Source organism: Rhodnius prolixus, unplaced genomic scaffold (genome assembly GCF_049639745.1).
Source record: "Rhodnius prolixus isolate KJV_2025 unplaced genomic scaffold, Rpr scaffold_12, whole genome shotgun sequence".
NCBI classification, from domain to species: domain Eukaryota; kingdom Metazoa; phylum Arthropoda; class Insecta; order Hemiptera; family Reduviidae; genus Rhodnius; species Rhodnius prolixus.
In genome coordinates this window covers 3,069,820-3,093,136 of record NW_027411635.1, presented here as the reverse complement: position 1 = coordinate 3,093,136, position 23,317 = coordinate 3,069,820, and the positions used below count along the sequence as shown (strand labels likewise).

At 36.0% G+C, this 23,317-nt stretch overlaps 1 protein-coding gene across 2 annotated transcripts in view; it reads right to left on the bottom strand.

Moving 5' to 3' along the window:
* Positions 1-23,317, bottom strand: part of LOC141461622 (RIMS-binding protein 2-like) — a 91,789-nt gene that overhangs the window by 30,678 nt on the left and 37,794 nt on the right. The window contains exons 17-26 of one of the 2 annotated variants that reach the window (XM_074142790.1): positions 22,085-22,216; positions 14,975-14,983; positions 10,211-10,384; positions 9,944-10,095; positions 8,393-8,549; positions 7,383-7,545; positions 5,465-5,786; positions 3,030-3,122; positions 2,672-2,818; positions 195-480 (exon numbers count right to left, since the gene is read on the bottom strand). In XM_074142790.1, the coding sequence (XP_073998891.1) occupies positions 195-480; positions 2,672-2,818; positions 3,030-3,122; positions 5,465-5,786; positions 7,383-7,545; positions 8,393-8,549; positions 9,944-10,095; positions 10,211-10,384; positions 14,975-14,983; positions 22,085-22,216 (1,635 nt within the window). Of the gene's footprint in view, positions 1-194; positions 481-2,671; positions 2,819-3,029; positions 3,123-5,464; positions 5,787-7,382; positions 7,546-8,392; positions 8,550-9,943; positions 10,096-10,205; positions 10,385-14,974; positions 14,984-22,084; positions 22,217-23,317 lie in introns of both variants that reach the window. The other variant, XM_074142791.1, reaches the window with a different exon arrangement.

Below are 23,317 nucleotides of genomic sequence, written 5' to 3'. Positions count from 1 at the left end.
ATAAAATATAATAATAGTAATTAAAATTAAATTAAATAAAAGAAGATTACATTTCCATATATTGAGGAAAATGTTTAAACTTCACTGTTTAGTTTTGCATCCACCTTGGTAATTAAGTTTATTTTGTTGGAAGTTGATTGAAAAAAATAAATAAATATCAATGTTTAGATATAATAGATCAGTTTGGTGATTACCTTTCCTACGGTCGGCGCGCGGCTCATTCCTAGGAGGGGGTGGCGGGCCCCGAGCGCCGGGCCCATGGCCGCGGTCCTGGCGGTGTGTTCCTACGGCTGGCGCGCCCACAGCAGCGCCCACCTGCCGGCCGCCGCCCTTACCACCGTACTCTGGCGGAGCCTCCGTCAGGAAGTTGGACGGCACCAGGCCACGCACACCATCCAGCTCGCCCATATAGAAGCCGTCATCACCCATCTCGCCGTATACGTAGATCACATTACCCGTGTTAAAGGACAGTTCCACCTGCAGTTTAAGCAAACACCAAACCAAAACTAGTCCTTCATTGCAAGACGCAATAATCAAATCAAACAAAATATTTAAATATTTATTCAATAAACACTTAGCGTTCTATGTTTAAACAAAGTCGCTCACGAAACTCCAAAAATCTAGTACTAATACTCCATTCCTTGCTGGAAACCTAATTTATCGCTTAAATTTACGCCAAATATTTATACACTATTGCGTTCCTGATAGTTCAGTAATACTAAATTTCAGCTCGCTTTGGTGACCCGACACTTTAACCGCTATAGAAATGAATACTTTTAGAAAATAAGAAGAAAGCTTTCTTTTTTATATACTATACATATATACAGGGTGTCCCAAGCAATATGGATAACGAGTTTTTCTCGGAAACTAAGATAGCTAGAAAAAAACTAAAAAATACGTGTTCCCTTAGTTTTTTGTTAGAAATCCAAATTTACTTTGTAAATTTTTTCGGTGCTTCCAGAAGCGAGATACAGGCACCAACTTCATTTTTTTAAATGGGGAGGTGGGGTTTTTATTTCAGAAATAGATTCCTCTATTTTTTTTTAAAGAAAAATTTACTTGAACGGTTTTTTTCTGTGAGCGATATTTTAGAAGTTATGAATGAAAACATGATTCTTATAAAAAATGTCAAAATGATAATATTATAACGGTTTTTTGATTGAATAAGAAGAAAAGTACTATTTTATTATAAATTTTACTCCTCATTAATATTACAGATCATGCTCGAACTGGCCTCCACCATTAGAGATGCATAGACATGCTGTTTCTTGCTAATTGTCCCTTGCTGCCAAAGAAATAGATTCAGCTTTAACCGAGTTACAGGTATCTATTATTCTCTGCTTTAGTTCATCTATAGATGCAATCCCGGCTTGATTCTGATGCACCTAGATTTAGAAATGCTTTTTGATAGCCCATCAAATTTCCTATCGAGATATCTCTTTACATGCCTGATGGTGTTATATCCATCACAGAGGCTATTCAGTGGCCACCTCTCTCACCGGATTTGACACCTATGGACTATTTCCTTTGGGGATACCTGAAAAACAAGGTGATTATTCATAACTTTTTTCTTTCTTTCCTTATTTCTGCTTATCGAAAAGCATTCTAAATCTAGTTGCATCAGAATCAAGCCGGGATTGCATCTGTCGATGAACTAAAGCAGAGAATAATAGATACCTGTAACTCGGTTAAAGCCGAAACTATTTCTTTGGCAGTAAGGGGCAATTGGCAGGAAAGTGCATGTCTATGCATCTCTAATGGTGGACGCCATTTCGAGCATGATCTGTAATATTAATGAGGAGTAAAATTTATAATAAAATAGTACTTTTCTTCTTATTTAATCAAAAAACCGTTAATATATTATCATTTTGACGTTTATTATAAGAATCATGTTTTCATTCATAACTTGTAAAATATCGCTCACAGAAAAAAACAGTACAAGTAAATTTTTCTTTAAAAAAATAGAGGAATCTATTTCTGAAATAAAAATCGCACCTTCCCATTTGAAGAAATGAAGTTGGTGCCTGTATCTCGCTTCTGGAAGCACCGAAAAGAATTTACAAATTAAATTTGGATTCCTAACAAAAAACTAAGGGAACACGTATTTTTTAGTTTTTTTCTAGCTATCTTAGTTTCCGAGAAAAAGTCGTTATCCATATTGCTTGGGACACCCTGTATATATGCACGTCACTGAACTCTATAAATATCTAGAGAAGAATGATGGTAAATATTTATAAATAAATATAACAGGCCAAAGGAAAATTGAATAGGCTAAGATATGATGTTCAGAAATTTCAACCCAGAGTTACAACTTTTTACTCCGGAGACCTATGATCGATACAAAAATTAATGAAACGTATTTTCAATAAGCTTCATAAAGTAATTATGGCTTCAATTTTATTTGGGCACATTGCCCTGAGTACTAGGTGTAGTATTTTAGGGGCATGCTTATGTTGTAAATACTCTTTATATTGCATGGTGGTAGATTTGTACTTTATACTTGGCGGGACACTATAAAAACAGATTGCAGTTCTCCTGTTCTGCAGGTGGTAGAACTGTAAACCGTACTACCTCTAGCATCTTTAGAAGCAAGTTCAATGTTGCCGTACAGTGAGAACGAACTCCCTAAATATCAAACCAAGCATAAGAAAAACTTGTAATTGGTACTCACTTCGGCGTCCACGTTTGGCGACAGTTCTTGTGGATCATAATCGTACATAGCAATCATCTTCTTAACCGGCATGTTGGCGTAGATGTCTCCCCAGCGATCTCGATCCCGCGCCCGGTCTTTCATACCGGCCGCTGAACCCTCCATCCCCTGCAAGTTAGTAACAAAAATAAAAATCTGGTTAGAGAGTGTAACTTATTCTCTACGTTGGCCAAGCAGGCATCGCAAGAGCAGCTTAGCAAGAAATAGGAAAGGAATTGCGATTTGCTTGGAAATTAACCAAGGGTTTGAATGTATTAAGGGTTATTGAGGTTAATTCGTGAATTACTAGAATAAATTTCATTTGTAATAAGTTACTCACCTGTACTTCAACCACCATGTTGTGCGGAACAAAACCACGCCTTCCTCGACATTCGCCCCAGTAGAATCCGTCAGCATCTTTGTCTCCAAACACCTGTAAAAACAAATCTTACTACTTACAGGTAATATTTAACCCACACTATTATTTGGGTGCCCGCCGATCTGGGAGCTGGATATTGTAAGACTGGGATGTGTTTCATTGAAAATGGGTATTTGTAGTTCTTCATATGGAATTGAGATCAAACAAACGCTCTGAGATACCATGGGTAAGGTAAGTGGGGGGAAGATGCCAGTTGGGGGAAGATGCAAGTATCGTCATATTTTGCATATCTACAACTGGATGACAGCAATTCCTACGTTAAAGTGTGTAGTAAACAACTGTGAATACCATGCTTGTGAGTATTTCTATTTATATCTAGTTTAATCGTCGTTAAACTGAAAATTCAACTCTTTGAACTTGGTAAGTACCCATTTTATAATATTTCGTTGTCGATACTTAAGGTTTGGTGATGGATTGACTAGATTAAACGTAATAATTCCGTGATATTTGTGTCGTGTACATCTTGGTGAGTACGTGTTAGCTTGAAACAACATGATTGAAGCCTTAGTACAAAAATGAACCTATGTGGCGTCTTCCTCCAGTGCTTGGGGTAAGATGCCACCTATTGAAGTGTTTCAATTTCATATTGATTCTCATTCATTATTACATTATAATGATATATTTTATAACATAAAATCAATATAAAACAATTACTGACAAACGAAATATAGTTTTTGTATAATACATTAATATTATTAACCCTTGAGCCGTCACCTTATGTGAAGTGCCATAAGCCGTCACCTCGGGTCATATTGATCCATCATTAAAAACTATTAAATAAAAAGGAAAACTAACTAATATCATGTTATAGGGAATAGAAATCAAAGACAAAACTTTTTGGCAGCTGGCCCTTAACAACCCGGACGCAGAAACACCAGACTTCAATTTGGGTCTTTACTGAGCGCCGCGTGGAATAGGGCAGCCTCTGTTGGAAATGGCAGCGTGGGATTTTTTGCATGCGGAATTTATCCATACGATCCGCGAAAAATTCCAGAACATGCTTATGCCATTTCTGACAATATGAAAGAAAATTTGAATGCCACACAAGAAGTTAACGCACCTCTGGCGATAGCTTCAACAAGCAGCAGCGGTGCCATCACTTCTTTTGAAGAAATTAGTCCTATCCCCAGATTTCAGAAACCCAAGCAAACTCGAAGAAAGCAAACTGCTGAAGTCCTTACGACGGTGGAGAAACGGGAGGCATTGAGAAGAAAGGCTGCTCTGCCGACAAAAAAAAGGGGGAAAGTACTGCAGAAAAAGAAAAGGAAGGCCAGTTCATCTTCAGCATCCTCCGCTCCCGATAATTTGGTAATGACCAGTGGTGAGAGTGACATTGAAGAGGAGGACGATGATTTTTGTATTGAGTGTAAAGGATATTTTTATGATAGGAAGGGCCAAAAATGCGATTGGCTTCAATGCATAACATGCAAGGGATGGCTACATGAAATTTGCAGGAAAGACAATTTGCATTGCAAAAAATGTTAAAAATTAAACAAAAAATGTCTTTTGTTCGGTGTACCTTCCCCTCAGTGTTTAATGAGAATATTTTCCTGTTTACCTAACATTAAATTTGTAATTTTTTCTTTCTCAATTTATATCTTAAGATATTGTTGCATCTTCCCCCGCACCAGTTTTGACAAATATTTTTCAAATGCATTTTTAATGGTTTTGCAATTAATCTAATATACTAATATATATATGTAATTAAAGAGTAAAAGACAACCTGGACGTTGATACATTTGGTGTTGTTTTTCGATAACCCAGTTTCCTACAAAACGGAAATAAGTGTTAAGTGTGGCATCTTCCCCCCACTTACCTTATATAAGAGAAATGCCAATGTTTGTCTATAGAGGCAAACATTGGTCTGAACCTGGAAGAAAGGTGGCAACGCGATTGAATAGCTCCGAGAAAGGAAGAGTGGCCTATCGCTTTTTCTTCCAATAGAGTATTTTACAAGTTAGGGCGTCCATTGATCCATGGGTTTATATGTGAGGTAACATGTTTCTCGCAAGGCACTCGGCCCATTTAAGTGAAATTTGTTTATGCTGGGTCTGGTAGAAAGTATTTTTGTACAGATATGAGCATAATTTGTACAGATGTTGTTGCTAACTGCCTGGATACGTCGCAATAAGATCGCACGATTCGAACAAATGATGATCTCCCATTTATAAACACACCTTAATGACCACTAGATACCACCCACTCCGTAATGCAAAATAGCCTCTTAACAAAACCTACACAAAAAAAATTGGGTCATTAGGCACACCTATTCTTAGCTAGTCTTTTCAATCAGCTGCTAATGCTGATATAAAAGTGCCCTTAAACAGAAAGCTTACCTTGATAATGTCACCTTCCGTAAAGGGTAGTTCTTCTTCACAGGCGTCAGGATTGGGCGACATAGTGGTCGGGTCGTAGTCGAAGAGCGCGACAAACCAGCGGTGTCTCTTATCGCGCATTGCGGGCGCCGTGGATTGCATGTGTGGATGAGGACCAACCGGCGGGCGTGTCGAGCCACTGGCAGCTCCGCGCCCATACCCCACTCCGGACATCATCATACCCATGCGCTCGCGTTCCCGCTCGCGCTCTTTCTCCCGTTCGCGTTCTCTGTCGCGCTCGGCTCGGCCTCGTCCTTCACTGCGCTCGCTGTAGAACTGATCTCTGCAAACAAAAGGATCTGGTAAATTCTAAATTTCTTTTGCTACCATTTCTCAATTATGAATGAATTTTTTATCAGTTATTTAATTTCTTACAAATAAATGCAGATAATTGAAATACAATGCCCCCAAAATATAGAAAATCGAATCGGACGTATAGATTAAAATCAAATTTATAACTATCCATATTTCAATCACTAACAATAACCTTATTCTTTAGGCAGCCAAACTAACATATTTGATATTGCCAGTCTGAAGTATACCAGCAACTCTTAGGAGTTCACAAAAGAAGTCAATGCACTTGGATTTGCGGTCTATTAAGCAAAAGCAAAGAAAATCCTGACCTCAGAAAGGAACATTTTTTTCGGCCAGGAAAGCCATTAAGAAACATGGAGGATGTGGTTCAATAAAGAAATAAAAATATATATGTATATATCGTCAATGTTCTTTTAAAACAAATATTTTACCCGTGAATTTTTAAGAGCCAATTTTTAATATTCTTCAGTTATAATTTTTATTACTCATTATGATATCATCTTATTTCAAGTTGACTGTTATTTGGTATAAAACACTGGAAAGAATTTTAAATAAAAATTGTGTATAAAACTTGATACTTGAATATTCAAATCCCATTTTTGATAAAATTCAGACTTATTAGGTTCTGAAATAATATTTAGAGTATGGAAGAGGGCATAAAAGGGATAAGAGTGGGGAAACTTGGGAAAGTGAGGCATTGATCATCTGGAGAAATTTCAGAAGGAAACCTACAGCCACCCGAACCTACAATCCCCATAAAATTAATTTTCTAGGAATAAAGTATTTTGCCCTTCAAAGGACTGGTTACACAGTACAGAAGTTGCCTTTCATCTATTTCAGTTTAATTTTACTACTTCGGTGAATGATTTTTTAAAATATATGAGTTAGAATCAAATAATTCCACTAATAGCGTTCCAGTAAACTAAATCAGCTTCTTCTCCGTCTGGAGTCGCGGACAGCCCGCTGGCGTGGTAAGTTTGAAGACTTTGACGGAGTGACATAGAGGTAGCAGTGACTAGATTTTATTTAGTGTGAGCGTTTTGAGGAAGCCTTGAGCTGTTCCGAGAAACATTATCTATTTGGTGTTTGGTGCTATAGGGCTGGAAAGATAGTTAATTAGAGTAAGCAAGCGACATACAAGTCCATCTTTCTAGCCTCTGCTGTACAATTACTCACCAGCAGTCATCCTGATAATATCAAACATTGACCCGTACTAACAGAGTGCTCATGCCAAATAATTCTGCTGTTAAGATATTTTAAGATACAAGATAATCTCTGAAAATAGAGTACCCCCTCAATGGGTTGGTCTAATCTCCAAGGAGACTATAACACGAGGCGAGAAAACCTTCTCTAATATCCTGACTGATGCTAATCTGCGATAAAAGATTTCTGGCTCTTGGAAAAAATAGAAGATACGCGAATACCACTGGTGGAAACCCTAGAACATCCAGTAAAATCAATATTCTAAGAATAAAGTTACAAAGCAAAGTGATGTCCGGCGACTTAAACAACAAGTTGAAAAACACGCGTTTGGTATTCCAGAAAATGGCAATGTGATCAGTACCTTTCGTGGGGACGGTGATGTCGTTGGTGGTGGACCGGGTGGTGATACTGACGCGCCCTAGGTGCGGTACGCTGCTCGTACGCGCCCCGGCCGCAGCTGCGGTTCATGCGCTCGTAGTCCTCCTCGCTGTAGTTGCCCTCGCTGGCCGTGTCCTTGGTGATCTCTGCAACACACACCACATATATCTACCTAGCTGCCTTCAACATTAATACAGGAAACAGTTTTTGCTGATTCGGTTTATCTCTTATAAATACTACCAACCCTTTTACAATCTGCCAGTTTATTGAACTTTATGAGTAGTCAGCATGAACTTCTTAACTAGGGAAATAAAGTCACTCTGGCTGCAGTGCCTAGGGGGAACAGAACCCGCCCCTTTATTCACTAACAGTAATATGTTATGTAGGTATTATGACAGATCTGATATACAGACAAGAATGTTTATCATAATAGGTCAGACAACACTCTTGAAAATAAATTAAGGAATAATAATAAATAAATAAACATAAATAAATGATAAATGTTATATTTATAAAATTTAACAGATAATTTAAGTATTTCAGCTAAAAAATCATGCTTAGCTTAGGAAAGAAATTACGAGAATATGGAGGGCAGAGAGAGACAAAGTAGACTGAACTCATCCCTAAATGCCCACATAATGGTATCAAGCTTCTTGATTTTTCCAAGTTAAGAATTTACATTCAAATGGCCGCTGTTTCAGTATTAAGTCAGTATGGCTGTTAATTTGTTAACGTGTTTTTGTTAATGAAGTTCAATACATCTAATCTAAACTTTAAAGTTTTCTCTATTTTACCCTGCTTTGTTTCATTACCTAATGCCCAACTGTTTTTGAGGAATGAAAATATGGTCAGCCTAGTTAGGACAAGCGTATTATTGTTGCAAGGTACACTGTGAGAATGTTTAGTCCAGCTCAGCAATTTTCCACTAGTTGAGATTATTAGTGCTAGCTCTATGGCTTTGGACTATAGTATATACGTAGAGATAGTACATACCAATGGAAGGGATGCTCATGTGGTTGTTAGGGTAGATCTCCTTGTCAGACAGGTTCTCTTCGGTCTCGATGACCTGGCCTGGGCGATGCTGGTGTCGCATATGTGCAGGCAAGGACGAGCTGTAGCGCAGATTGATGCCGCGTCTATCATCCTCCATCTCACACACAAACAAACACATCACTTGAACTAGCGAGCTACCGTGTCAGCTCGGCATCTAGTCTACTCGCTGCCAGCTTTACACACGCGCACACACACCACTTTTTCTTACTGCAACTCATATAGCTACCACTGGACAACTTTTTTTTGTTTAATTCTTGAGAGACGTAAAAATGTTCCAACTACCCCATTTACATTTATTTTCTTGGACGTTAGAAGTCTTCGTATGTGTAGCATATCACGGTCAAGGGAACCCGTTCGTGTCTGGATATATCGTGACAGATGTCAACATAATGCTTACCTTTCCTTTTCTTCCAAATCAAAGAAACTTACAAGATCTACTTAGATGTAAGCGAGTCTACATCCCCCTTTTTTTTTTTTTGATTTCTTTCACTAGGTCAATACTATTGAACAACTAAGCTAGCATATCCTTCTTAACACACTAACTGCACCCCAACCACTCTATTTTCCAGATTAATGCTATTAAGGAATTAAGAGCTTTCTGTTTCAATTTTATCCAGCCGGTAGTAACGTTTAGATCTAAGACATGGTTAGTGAGCCGGAATGATAGAAATACGAGTGTGTTGAGAGTTTTGGAGAGAAAAGATAATGAAGAAACTGTTTGGCCCTAAAATGAATGACAGAGTTTGGAAAATAAAAATAAAAAGTAGTGAACTCAGTGAGCTATATGCGTCGCCAGATATAGTAGCTGAAATTAAAGAAAATGACTTGACTGGTTAGGACATGTAGAGCGTATGGACAGCTAGAAAGTTGTATAAAAATAAAGCTGAAAGAAGAAGGAAAGTCGGTAGACCGAGAAGATGGATTGAGAAGTTGAGAAGGATATTGAAAAACTGGGTGTAACTAGATAGAGGTACAGGGTTAGAGAGAGAGACGAGTGGAGGAAATTACTCGGGAAGCGAGGCCCCTACAAGGTTTCAAGAACTAAACTAAAAATAAATTAAGAGCGAGGTCATTTTTGGATGTATTATTTTTAATTTTGAAACATTTAACATGAGATTTAGGGCATAATAACCCATTGGTTCATTGCCCCCCCCCCAAAAAAAACCATGAGTTTTTTTTTAAAGAGGTGAAATAAGGCCTGTCAAAATGCTACAGTTCAGGATAATTTACATTTCTCAGATCAGTAAAATGGGAATTAAAGTTAAATGTCAATTTTTTGAGTTTAAAGGATATCAGTTGATAAGGGAACGAAGTTTTTTTTTTTTTTCTTATAGGCCTATCTCTTTTGTTTGGAACGTTTTTTTACAAAATTGATTGTTACAGGGTTTAGGGGAGTTGATAGGTGCTGCTTTTTTACCGCTGAAAAGAAAGTGGTGTGCGTGTTTGCTAGCGGGTCGGCTGGCCGGCTGAATTTACTATCTAGCAGTTTACCTTGCCGTTATGCTGCTTGCCCTTCAGCATGTGCATAGGTATGGGCGTTGGCAGACTATCTGAAGACTGATTGTCCTTGGATTTCGTCCTCACTGTTACCTGTTTTGGGTTCAGTCCAAGTAGCTTGTTGATGTCGATTAGCGCATGGTCGCCTGTAATTATGGAAACAAAATGAATGAGAAAAAAAACTAAGACCTTTTTTATTCAACTGATATTTTAAAGGTCAAGATGAATAGATTAGATCACATTTAAAAAAAAATAGCTTGCCTGTAGGACTATCCACATCTGTCACCTTCTTACCGTCCGCGTAGACTGCATAGCCAGTGACCAAAGATCCTGCGGTGTGCGGCGACGCCGAGGAAGGTGGTTGCCACGTGACTAGCAGAGTTCCGTCTTGAGGACCAGCCTCTACCTGGATGTCCACGGGAGGTTCAGGGAGACCTGCCAATACATTCTGCCGCTAGAGTATGCTTACATTATACTTTATATATAAGTATGGCGTGAAATACGAAGGCTCTAATTACTGCTTTGTAGGTGTTACACGTATCTAACGTCTGAGTATTGTATGTTAATACTTGAATTGGTTACATTAATTCGAGCTTAAATGAAGTAAGTTGTTCGGGAGTGTCAATTTACTTGAATTTTTTCAGTTTTCTTGGACCTTCTCGCTAGATATCAACGAAATATTTTTAACCTAATGCACCATTTACTATATTTTGTTAAAACTTTAAGAATAAAAATAAACTTCACTGCCTTTACTTGAAGTTGGTCATTTATTAACGTCCGTTTTCTGATGAGCATTATAATTGTGATATATTTTTGACCTTCCTGCTCATCCTACACAGGTTTTCTGTACGATGTATAGGCTTACTCAGCAGTGTTCCCTCTAAGCTGCGCGCGTGTGCGCGCGCATATAAATTTAAACATAGCGCACATGAAAAATATTTGCGCGCACAAAAATTTTTTGATTAAAACGAAACAAAGAAATTGATTGCAGGAACATATGGATATGCTGATGAGAGTAAAATCATATATAAATGACGGAAACAATGTAAATTTAAGTTAAATTTATGCAGAATGGTTAAAACCAAAAGGCTGGAGAGAGAAGTTATAAAATAAATGCCATTCATAAAAAATGTAATCCTTAATTCTAAAATTGTTCAATAATAAGTAATTGTGAATTGTCGTTCTTGTTTGTTTGTTTTGACGAATGTGTTAATTTAAAAAATTAGAAGCAGACAACGTTATCACATTGTAAGTATTTAAATTTTCTTATTTTTCATTTGAATGGAAAAGGGAAGCCACAGTAATCAGCTAAATTCTGTCTTCACGAACTATTGTGTTGACTTGATTTTAGGGTAGATTTTTCATTGGGTTCCGTTGTAATGTGTGGTATGCTGTACGATCGAGTCAATGCGTATAAGTAGGTACAAAATTTGGCTGAATATTAATACTATTATTGTATTGTCTTTTTTTTTTATTATATGCACTTTTTTAAATTGTCGCACAAAATTTGTTTATTTTGGAAAAAATTGCACACACCTAAAAAAGTGCGCACACAGGTCACAAAAAATTAGAGGGAACACTGTTACTCAGTATGTAGTTGCCTGTCAAGAGACCCACGAACTTTCGAATGGTCTTCTAGTCTTGTTGGAATAACACAGTAGTAAACTTACGCGAGTGGTTGATAATGAACTTTGACGCCTGGGATTTCACGCATAATTGCTACGATCATTCGTAGGTCCGAGACCGTTGGAGAGAATTCTTGGTGAAGACTAAGGCCTATGCTAGGAGGTAGTGCCAAAATTGTAATAAGTATTGCTATGACAAGTTTTAGGTCTCAAATTTGAATTATAGCCTTGATCAGTCAACTAAATTGACTACTACGTTAAATTTTTTTTTTTGTTTTACATTTTTTATTGGAATGTGCTTTATTTTTTATTTTGAGTTCATTTGTTGGAATTTTAAATATTAATGGATTGAAAGCACGGATAATAATAATGAAATATATTACCTTACCTTTTCACCAATTTTATTAATGTTTTATTTTTCTATATTGGAATTTTATTTATTCATTTTTATTTTTTAATTTCTTCCTCAAACAAATCCATTTTGATGATATTAAAAAATGTATATTTATCTCGAAAAGCTTTTTAATAAACATTTGTTTAAAAAATCTTTATACTTAAATTTTAGTTCTATATTGAAAAATCATTACATGAAATTACCGAACAGTATAACCCCATTTCACAGCATTTTTACTCGTCTAACTGGTACCTTAACAAAAACTATAAAGACGTTTCTCAATTTTTTTTTTTTTTTTAAGAAGCACTTTTTACAAAGAGATAACTTTTTTTGTTGATAGTTATAAAACTTTAAACTTTCCTCTTAGTATGAAGGTGCCCTGTTTGTACAGAAAAAATGAAAAATGCATAGTTCAAAATTTGACTTATTCGGTTTTTTCAATGTTCTGTTTTTTCACTGTCCTGTTTTTATGGTAATTTTCTTTCATGGAACCGTTACTGTGTGTGTATACTACCTTTCTATAAGAATAATGGTGCAGTATTTATAAGATTTGTAAACTTTTAACGATGGGTATTCTATATAAGCGATGAATGTGTAAGCTTTATGTATGAGGTTTCAAGGAGTGTTAAATTGTAATAATCGTATCTACAGTCTCTGATCTGGACCCTATTTAATTTTTTCAACTTAATATTTACTATTAGACTTCTTTTAGGTTTCACTATTTAATTTTATGTTTATTTATTTTTTACTTTTTTCTTTCTTAACTGCTACTAGTTTATTGTTGAGTATATAAAGCATATTTCACGAAAGAAATGTTTTATTTTTGTGCTTTTATGAAATTGTAAGAACGAGATTGATCGATAAGCAGTGTGTTTCAGCAATTTAACAAAGTCGTGTACCTACACGATGGCTATCGTTCTTTAGATGATGTTTTATCTGATGCATTTTCACTTGCTGATGACAAGACCATATTGGTTGCTTTCTGTTTTAGTTATGAAACCGTAGACGTATTTTGTAAGGATTTATTGTGCATATCTTATCGCTTCATGTGTATTCCGCAAATGCCAGTTTTGAATGTTTTATGCTTTATTATACTAATGTGCACATGGGTGATGTGTGCCGTAGATGAATACTGGGTTGTGGTGGAACTGTTTTTAAAGTTCCACTATTTCCTTTAAGGATAAGAAAAATCTAGGAACGATCACGAATTGTTAATTGAATGAGTGAACTGTGTTATAATTATGTAGATATTTACTATAGTTAGGTAATTTTTTCCCGAACTATTGTTATTGTGTCCTTATCAAACAAATTTTAATAAATAGCATTTTTTGGAAGTTTGATAATCCAGAACTTAAGGTCCTGCATGACGATTCTAGCCAGCACTGGTGTATTGGCAATTCAATTATTTCCACAAGTAAGCAACACATTCAAGAGTTAAGTTTTGCAGGTAAGACCGTTACTTGCTTGTTTATACTCGTATCAGCTAGTGCTGAGGTTTAGAGTGAAAAAGGCAGCGTAGCCTCATTCCCCTCCCCTAGGTAGTTTGTTTGCAGTCCACCTGAATGAGTTCACAGCAGAAACGAGAGTTCCAAAAACTGGAATAGCTGAACGACTAGATTATAACACAAAGTGCTGATCCTATCTACAAGGATTATTGCACACATAAGCACAGATAAGCTGTTGAATCAAACATTGTGTGTGCACACACACACAACACACACACACATCAATGCTAAATAAAACAATGTAGTAACACACTAACAAACTAACTTCATGCAATGACTTGATAAAAGTATTACCATCACATGGACATATGTTGTCACTAAAATTTGATTCAAAGATGTGATTCGCTGAGTTGTAGCGCTCTGGTTTGAATCAGTTGCAGTTATTGTCCAAGACAACTAGATATTCTTAAACATGTTGGAGAAATCCTATGACAATGTTGTGGTTCTCAACCAACTTATGATCCTGAAGCATTTCAAATGAGAGTTTGAAATACTTTCAGTTGCTTCTGCTGCTACTTCGTATGAATGAATATCCAGTAAAATTAATCCTGCTGAACTAGCTAAGTTTAGATTTTTAGTTCTAATGATACGCGTTATGCAGTCTCCTTATTACTGTGATAATGTAAGTTGCGATATCAGAAAGTCGTGAAAGTTGACCATCACATGTTTTTCGTAATATGTTTTCGTCCAACGATACTAAGTTAGTTAATGAGATTAACTGAAACTTACATTGTGTAATACTGCTACTTTCCATCGTAATGGTTAATTCATTTAATATACAATATTTCTTCTGATTTTTTTTCATATGTTGCAAGTGAACCTGTTTATTCTAAAAAGTAAATGCAGGAGGAAAAAAGGTTTCAGGAAACTGGAAACGTTGTTTTCGTTATTAGAAAGTAAATCGAAGTTAGAATGTTCTAGGTTGTTATTACATTTATCTGTTGGATTCTATGATGTTAATTTTTTCCAACGCACAAGGCAATAATTAAAAAAATCAATTATTAAACTGTTTTAATTTACCTTCTGGAGGAAACTAAACTAATTGCTGTCAGACATTCTTAATCCCTTCATCTCCACCCCATTTATATATAATATTTTAAGCTAACATTCATTTTGAAAAAAAAAAAAAACTGTTAATAATGAACTGATTTTTATCGAAAAATTGTCATTTTTTATTTCATGAGAGAGAATCTAAAAACTGCTTATTTATTACTTTAATAATTGCAGTAAGAGAAAGTCGTGTGAGTAAATTTGTTACATTTTACGTCGACATTTGAAAACAAAGTAACATTTGAACTCAGTTATTTATCTACTTTTGTTCACATCACAATAAAATCCGTCTTCTGACGGCTTATAAACAACACAACAACGTTACATTTAGTATGGAGTACATTTAAGTATACTTGCAAATAATATGAAGTATTTATTCCTATATTAAATACACAAATATTTAATTAAGTTAATTAAATAAAATATAAACTAATTAAAGATATATATTCACCTTTACAGCCTGATCCGCATGCAAGCAAGAAACAAACATCTGTATCAGTCTCTAGTTATCAAAAATATAGATCATATCAGGTAGAAGTGGTCTGAAGCATTAGGCTTGCCAAATGGCTAGGATTTATCTTATTTTGTTTTTGGTTCCAGTTGGAAAATTGAAAATTACTGCAGGAAGCCGGTAATGTGAAGAGAAAAGAAAAGAGAGAAAAAATTCAAAGAACTATTTTGGATTTTCGGATAGTAAATATGGCAGCCAATAATTTAGGGCTTCAAATCTAAAGTTCCTGATCCTCAAATAGCGTTCTGTAATGATAAACTTGTAACTTTAATGTTGGTTAATAATTATTTCAGTATAGAAATAGTTTTCTGCTTCTACTGTGATTCAAATTTCAGTTATATGAATTTATAGCAGAATTTATTGAATTTAAGTGCCAGGGAACAATATAAGTCTTAGTGTTTTTCATCTACTATAGAACCAACTTCTCCTCATTAGATTTATTTAGAATAGAAAATTTAGCGGGCCCTGATCCCATGGTTCTGTAACCAAACGAGGCTTATTGTACGACTTCTTGTAGTCCTAGAAAGAGTAACCTACATTTTTTTTTACAGGGGCCAGTGTTTTTCAACCACTCTTTTTGCGTATTATCTCTACTGGTTCTCAAATGAAAGAAATTTCAAATCGTGAACTATTGCATCGCAATCAGACAGAATATAAGAAATCGTCGTTTTTCTCACAGTTTGATCAGAGGTTGGAGTCACCCCCCAGTCCCTGTCAAATATTTACTGAGGCTATCTTGCTAAATCGGAAATGGTGTAGTGGTTACGAAGCGTGGTTTTGTAAGTGAGAGATCCCCAGTTTGAATCCCACGTTTAGCTACTTTTTATTTCTTAAAAAAAAAACTGAAATGTGTTGGCTAATTGGTAACTGAACACTAATCCAAGCTTGGAAAAATAGGCGATTTCTTTACTCTTAACTTTTATTTGTCTTACAAAATGTATCTCTTACAGCTGGAAATTCAAATTTTTTAAAAATATTCACCGGAAAAAATGGGAAGGTAATTCCAAACGGTAATTTTAAAAATTAAACAGGTATATTATATTCATTAGAGGTGAGGTTTTGCTAAACATTCGGCTAATATTTATTAATATCGTTGTTAACTTGCCCCTTTTAGTTTTTTTCTATTTTAATGTAGCTGATTCGAGATTTAAACATAGATCAAACTCACTCACTCTCCTCAAACTCTACTTTCTTTCACTCGTATTGCAGGCATCACGGTAGTCGAGTGGTTAGAGGCGAGACCTGTAAAGCTAATATGTAATTGTGGTACTGGGTTCGTTTCCAGGTTTTAGGCCTTGGATTTTATTTAATGGTTATTAAAACATATTTACAGTAAAGTATGTTTGCTAGTCGCCTTCGTTCACGACACCTAACTGGTAGTTGGACGTAAAGCCGGCCTGAAAAAATAGGCAATTACTTTACTATACTTTTTTTACTCGTATTGCGATCGTGTCGTACTTTCCAAATTAATGTTCCTCTTAGAAGTACATTTTTTGATGCCCCAAAATGTAATGCTATAAAATAAGAAAAATAATGTTTTAGCGCAAGGTCTATGTGTGAGAGGGCGTATACGTATGTAATCTTAAATTTGGAGGAAGTTCAAGCTTCAAATGGCCACGTTGAGTTGTTTAAACAGCTATGTAAGCACCTAAGCCAAAACAGCTTGTCCAAGTTTGAAAAATGTAGATAAGCACAAAATCATGTAAACACAACCCGCCAGAAGTTAGCCAATCGGATCGAAAACAAAGTTGCTTTTTGGTGGAGCTTTTTTTTGGAGAATTTTGCACACGACGAGCTAGTAACAGAGCAAGTCACTTTGAACTTTATAATTTGAATAGTTATGATAGATTTTTTTTGTGAAGTGTACAAAAGCAAGCTAGTGCTGTTCATTTAGCCGGCAATAAAGCTAACATGCAAGATAGCAAGACTGGGCTTGTCTCAGCTATCTTGATTGCAGCCACCACTCAAATACATTCAATCACTGATGAATATGCATCATATGCTGATATGATTATAAAAATTAAACGTTTTTATTTTGTGCTAAAATAGCGCCGTGTGTTAGTTTGATTCTCGTGCTAGTTTGAGCTAATCTTGAGCTAATCAGCATCTTGTGCAAGGACAGCGCCTTATGCTAGGTGAATTTTTGTGCAAGATAAACGCCATGTGCTATAATTGGCAGTTTGTGCTAGACGCGCCTTTTCGCAGGTGAGTAACTTGCAGTTTGTGCATGTCATATCTTTGTGCAAGTTAGCGACTTGCAGTTTGTGCTAGTCAATAGTTTCTACAGGAATAGCGGCTTGTGATAGATTAGCGGTTAGTGCAGAATTAAGAGTTTTGTATCAGATTAACGGCTTGCGCTAGTTTGGATCTCTAACTGCTTTCATAGAAAAAAAGGCAAATTTCATCAGGACGATGATCCCTGTCTTAGCTGGAAATATCCCTTAAAAACTACATCCATCAAATAATTGGGAGTCAAAATAAAGATTGTTTTGTTATTAATGGAATTTAATGGTATTCGCATGGCTAACTTTTTAGATCTATTGTATCCCCTTGCTGGGCTAGGGAGATTTTGAGGAACCCTAAACAAGTTGAGATATCTTACCAATCTCAGAATTTTGGAGGGTTTTAAAGAGTGAATGCCCCCCTCTTGGTAACTACAGGCATATAAATCCTCCTTGAATAATAGCATGGCTGTCAATAATAAGGAACATTGAAATCTCCTCATCCAGAAAAGCCTGGCTGTGCTTTATGGGGAATCGAAGAAGGTCATTGATCCATTCCACTGATTAGAGTACTGCTCAACTTTAATTTCACAAATTTAATAGTCGTGATCCTCTTTTATAAAAAATGACTGTTTTAAGAAGGCCATCGTGCAACGTTAGTAAAACTTAACAGAAAACGTTCCGAGTACAATCTGATCATATGCGTACGTTTGCAAAAGTGGCAGTAAGCAGAGAGCATTAGAGCCATAGAAAAAGTCGATATCTTGAGTATTATTGAACTATATAACTGTATTCATTACGAATCCCCTGCTCGATGGTCGTGTCATGAATACAGACATTTCCTGCCTCAACAACTAATAAGAATTTTACTCAATAAATGACCCAACGTAATCCAACTTTGATCCAAATTGCATAAAACTTGTTCCAGCAAGAATACGCTCAGACTGATTCTGTTCGACAGACTAAAAGAAAAAAAAACAACATGATGGTATTGTTCTTCCTTTACTCTTTTCAAATCTAGCTCTATCCGATATTACTTGTTTCTGTCCATGCGCACGTTCTTCGGGAGGAGAAAATTGAATCACTTCTCCAAATCTGAAACTAGAGTACGGGAGTCTCTTTTTGGCAAATCCAACGACCCAAAAAAATGGGTCTATTTTTAGGCATAATTTTTGGATTTCTGCAATACTTTTGCTATCTTGGCTTATTAAATGTAAATGGTAGCATTTGGTGGTAAAGTAACGTAGTTTTGATGGCAAGCCTGTTTATGATCTCACAGTGTGCACTATTTGCTGGTATCTAACTAAAATCAAACACTATCATGCATTTAAAATTTCAGCAAAATTAAAGCTTGTATCTGAAACGGCTAGCATATTTCTAAATTTCTAAATTCAGTAATATTTTACAAACTACAAGTACACTAGTTTACATGCCAGGCGAAATTTCGCCTTTTGTTTTAATTTAAAAAAGGCAATTTGGTTAAAACTAGCCTAATTTGGATCAAATAAATTTATTAAAATTGCAGTCAGATACTGTGCAACCGAAACACGCACACAAGTTTCTCTTAATGCAATTAACACAGATCTAATTGACTTTTTTCAAATTTCGCTTACTCCACGTAAGAGGAATAATCGCATTCGTGCAGATTTTTAAATATCATGGTAACCTGCCTGCTATTTATTCTTATCTGTTTATTTATTTATAGTTTTGAACTCTGATTTGTTTTGATTAAGAATTTGGTCTTGGATAAGATTTTAACTAATCGCCAAACGTTTAATACAATTGATATAACCAAATAAAACATCAAAAAACCACATTCACTTGAACAATGAAACAGCATTCGCGGACTACCTAACCACGAGGTCACTTAAACAAATTAAGCGGAGAGAAAAACACATTGCTAATAAGTGTTAATTCCAGTATATAATATTACACCACTAGGTCAGGTAAATCATAGAAGTGTACTCATCTATCCCGTTCATAAAAGAACTCTAAGAAATATTTAAAAATCGCGAACCAAAGACTGTATCCCACGCTACAGTCAGATCAACTTAAGAAACAAGTTTAACTGCAAGCTACGAATACTTCACTCACTTTGTAGCGCCTGGAGAAAAAGGAACCTTAGTATCAGTTTTGTAAGAGATGGAAATAGAGGATAAGAGCCACACTAGACTCAGGTCCTGCACCTTAGTGGACCTTCTTTTTTCTATTAGCTTTTTAAAACTCACTGCCTAGTGTGATGGAAAGTGTAGTCTGTAACGATAGGTCACAGTCCGGAGGCTGATTTTATTCTGAAAAAGGCTCCGGGCGCCAATGACCAGGTTTTGACGCCCTTCAAGACAAAAATGGGTTATATTCAACTAAAAGGGGGCGGGTATTGGTCTAATGGTCAATAGCGTGGCTTTGTAAGTGGGAGATTTTCAGTTCAAATCCAGCGTTTATTTGTTAGAAAAAATTGTTTACAGTAAAGTATGAGCTTCCGCCCCCGTCCGCGACACCTAATTGGTAGTTGGACGTTAAGCTCCGCCTGAAAAAATAGGCGATTACTTTACTCGACTAAAAGTCAACAATACCCACATATATTTAGTCAACTATCCTTACATGTAGTCACACGATTCTAACTTGTTACAGTGACACAAATAACTTACAACTATATTTAACTCAATCAGAATGTCACAAAAGGCTAGCATTACAGTTACCAGCTATAAAAATAGAAAGTGAAAATTACGTCTATTTTTTCAGGCAGGCTTTATACGCCAACTACCGTGGTTACCGTGGAAGGAGACGAGTAGAAAATGTACTTGACTATAAATTACGTCTATTTTTTCAGGCAGGCTTTATACGCCAACTACCGTGGTTACCGTGGAAGGAGACGAGTAGAAAATGTACTTGACTATAAATTTATCATATTGACTATGAAATAAAATCGAAGGCTAGAACGGGGGAATCGAACCCAGCGCCACAATAAATCTTAGCATTGCGGGCCTCGCCTCAAACCGCTCGGCTACCGTGGAGCCTACCACACCACATCAAAGAATAATCCCCATTTATCCATCATAAAAGAGTTAATGTAGATTTCGTTTTCCAAGATCTACTCAAATATAAAATACAAGAACTTCAAAAAAATAGAAGGTTAAAATTTGCAATATAAATAGTTTAAATTGATGGTAGAGGTGTTACCAGTAAATCCGACAGTAAAGTTTTGACCAAAATCGTTCAACCTTATGGTTCACAAAATCGACTTTAGTTTTTTAAAATTTACTCGAAAATTGATCCTACAATTTTATTTATACTGCAGATACCGCTTTACAAAGTTACACTTTCTCTGGAAAGTTCAGTCTAGAAATTTAGTCTAACGAAAGGAGTAGGCTCTCCTCTATATTTTCTCCATTTTAGTGTGATCTTACTGTATATGATTTACTGTATATCATTTTAGGTGTTAACGGAACGTTAATTTTTATTATAATGGAGTTTTCTAATATTATTGTAAAAGTTTTCTCCAAAGAAATCCTAGTTCTTCCTAAACCCTATAAATCAAAGTTCTTTGAAAATGATTTTTTTTGACCAATGGTAGGGCCCAATGATATTGCATAGTTGTTGTATCGAAGAATTAAAAGAAACCTGGGTTGTACTTACCGAAAAAAATCACAAAAAACAGAACCAGTACGACAATTATCCGAAATATCAAATTTGAACTTTCCGCAATTTTCAGTTATGAAAGATTAACGCCTAAAGACAACCACACACTCCATGGTTTTTAAATCCACTATTAAAAAAATAAAATAAAATAAAATAAAAACACTCATCACTATAATTCCATAAAAAGCTTACAATTAAAATATGCACGAATACAAACAATACTCTTACTAGAGGTAAGAAATGTTTTCTTGTGAAAGCTCGCGATAAGTATTAGATGAAGCGAAGTAGTCAAAATATGTGCAGAGTGGAAACTTATTTAGTTGAAGTGTCGTGTGGAACAAAAATTGCAATCAGTAAAGCTGTGCATATAAAAAGCTGTGTTCGGTCTGGAAGACTTAAACCTCAGATGGAAGTAGTTTACACTTTGGTATATACCCTGGTAGTTTTCACTAGATTTAAAATCTAATAAACATCCTTGCTATTTTCTCATACTTCCTGATAATGGATATTACACGCCAGCGTAAGGCTTAACCCCCTTTTTATTCATGTAATTTTGCCAAGATGGTACTAAGGATTGTGCCGGCAAGTAGACGCCCAGTAGATTCAACAAGTTTCTACATAATTTCATAGTTTTGGGCATGCTTCTGAGATCACTTTCGAAAATCTGCTCGGTGATAATCCCTATTTTCTTGATGAGTTTCATGGAGTTCGGGTGAGCAAATAGATCTGTATAAACAGGTTAAGAATGAGGCATGCTCCGGAAATAGATTTCTAGCTTGAAGATGAACAGAATTCTGTAGTCCAGGGAAAACCGAGACCAACAAATTCATCAATATAAAGTATATTTGTTTCAGTACCTTGGATATAGGGCCTTTCGATGATATAAGTTGATAAATGGAATTAATTAAAAATGAAAAGAACAGTTAAATGGTAGGGTGTGCTGAACTCAGAACGCGGAGATGCCAGGAGTTTATGTTCAGCTTAGATTTTTCTCTTCATAGCAAATTCTTTTCTTCTACAGATCCCCCTCTGGCGATGGACAGTTTTGTCTTCGACGGAAAATCGAAGCCGACTTTGCCTAAAAAAGACTGCAGGCGCCGATCATCTTAATTATTGACGCACCTTAAATTAAAAATTAGTAATATTTGTTTCTAATAATATTATACATTAAAGTTTATTACAGATATACCTTTAGGTAGAGTTCGGAAGTCTATGTGACAGGAATACCTCTCAACAGGTATGTTCGATTTCTCGTCAAAATGTGGCGCTCTGATATTCTTCGCTCTGACAGTTACCCGGTATACTGTGTTCGGCGCCAGACCTGCAAAGTGGTTTAAATTTACATAATATAATTAGCGAGTACAACTTGAGGAAACATCTCGTGAAAACATTCGCACTATTTACTCTTACATTCATTCTCTTAAGTTTTAATTTACAAATTGCATTCAAAATATGAATTTTTACTAATTATCTGGCTTAAGTAAACATTATAAACAATCAACTTTTGTTTCTGAGTTGATATTTCAGTTAGGTGCTACGATAGCGGCAAGTAGAATGGATAGCACTAATACATTGTATAAATACAGCTCAAAAAAGGAAGGTTTTTTTGGGTGTCATTTAAAAATCCTGTGTTCTTTTTATAAAACTTAGGCTTGAATCGAAAATAATGTTTTATATTTGCATAATACGAGGGGGTACCCAAAAATAACCGGAATTGCGTTGCCGCACATGGAGCTTATGTAGTACGCATTTCTGCCGCTAGACGTGTATAGCGCAATTCCTTGCCAGTTCAGTCCTGCCTGTGTTGTCTGCCTGGCTTGTTCTGTTCATCTGCAGTGATTGTTTTTACCAGCGCTGTTTTGTTCTTTTTTCGTTTTTTATGATGGCAAGTTTAAGTGAACAACGTGCAGCTCTGAAATTTTGTTTTCTACTCGGCAAAAATGCTGCTGAAAGTGTTTTAATGTTGAAAACAACTTACAAAGATGACGCTATGGGAAAAACTCAAGTATACGAGTGGTTTACTCGGTTTAAAAATGGCGACATGTCGATTGATGACAAACCTCGTTCTGGACGTCCATCAACTGCCCGAATCGACGAAAATGTTGAAAAAATTCGAGAGCTGGTGTTCACAGACCGTCGACAGACAATTGATCAACTGTCAGAGAGTAGTGGGTTATCTTGGAGTTTGGTTCAGCGAATTTTAACGGAAGATTTGGGGATGAAAAGGGTTGCTGCCAAGTTTGTTCTTCGAGTTCTGACTGACAATCAAAAAGAACATCGAGTTGAAACATGTCGTGCTTTGAAACAACAGCTTGAAACTGATCCAGACTTTCTGTCAAAGGTCATTACTGGTGATGAGTCATGGTGCTATGGTTATGACCCAGAAACAAAGCAACAGTCGAGCCAATGGAAGACGTCATCT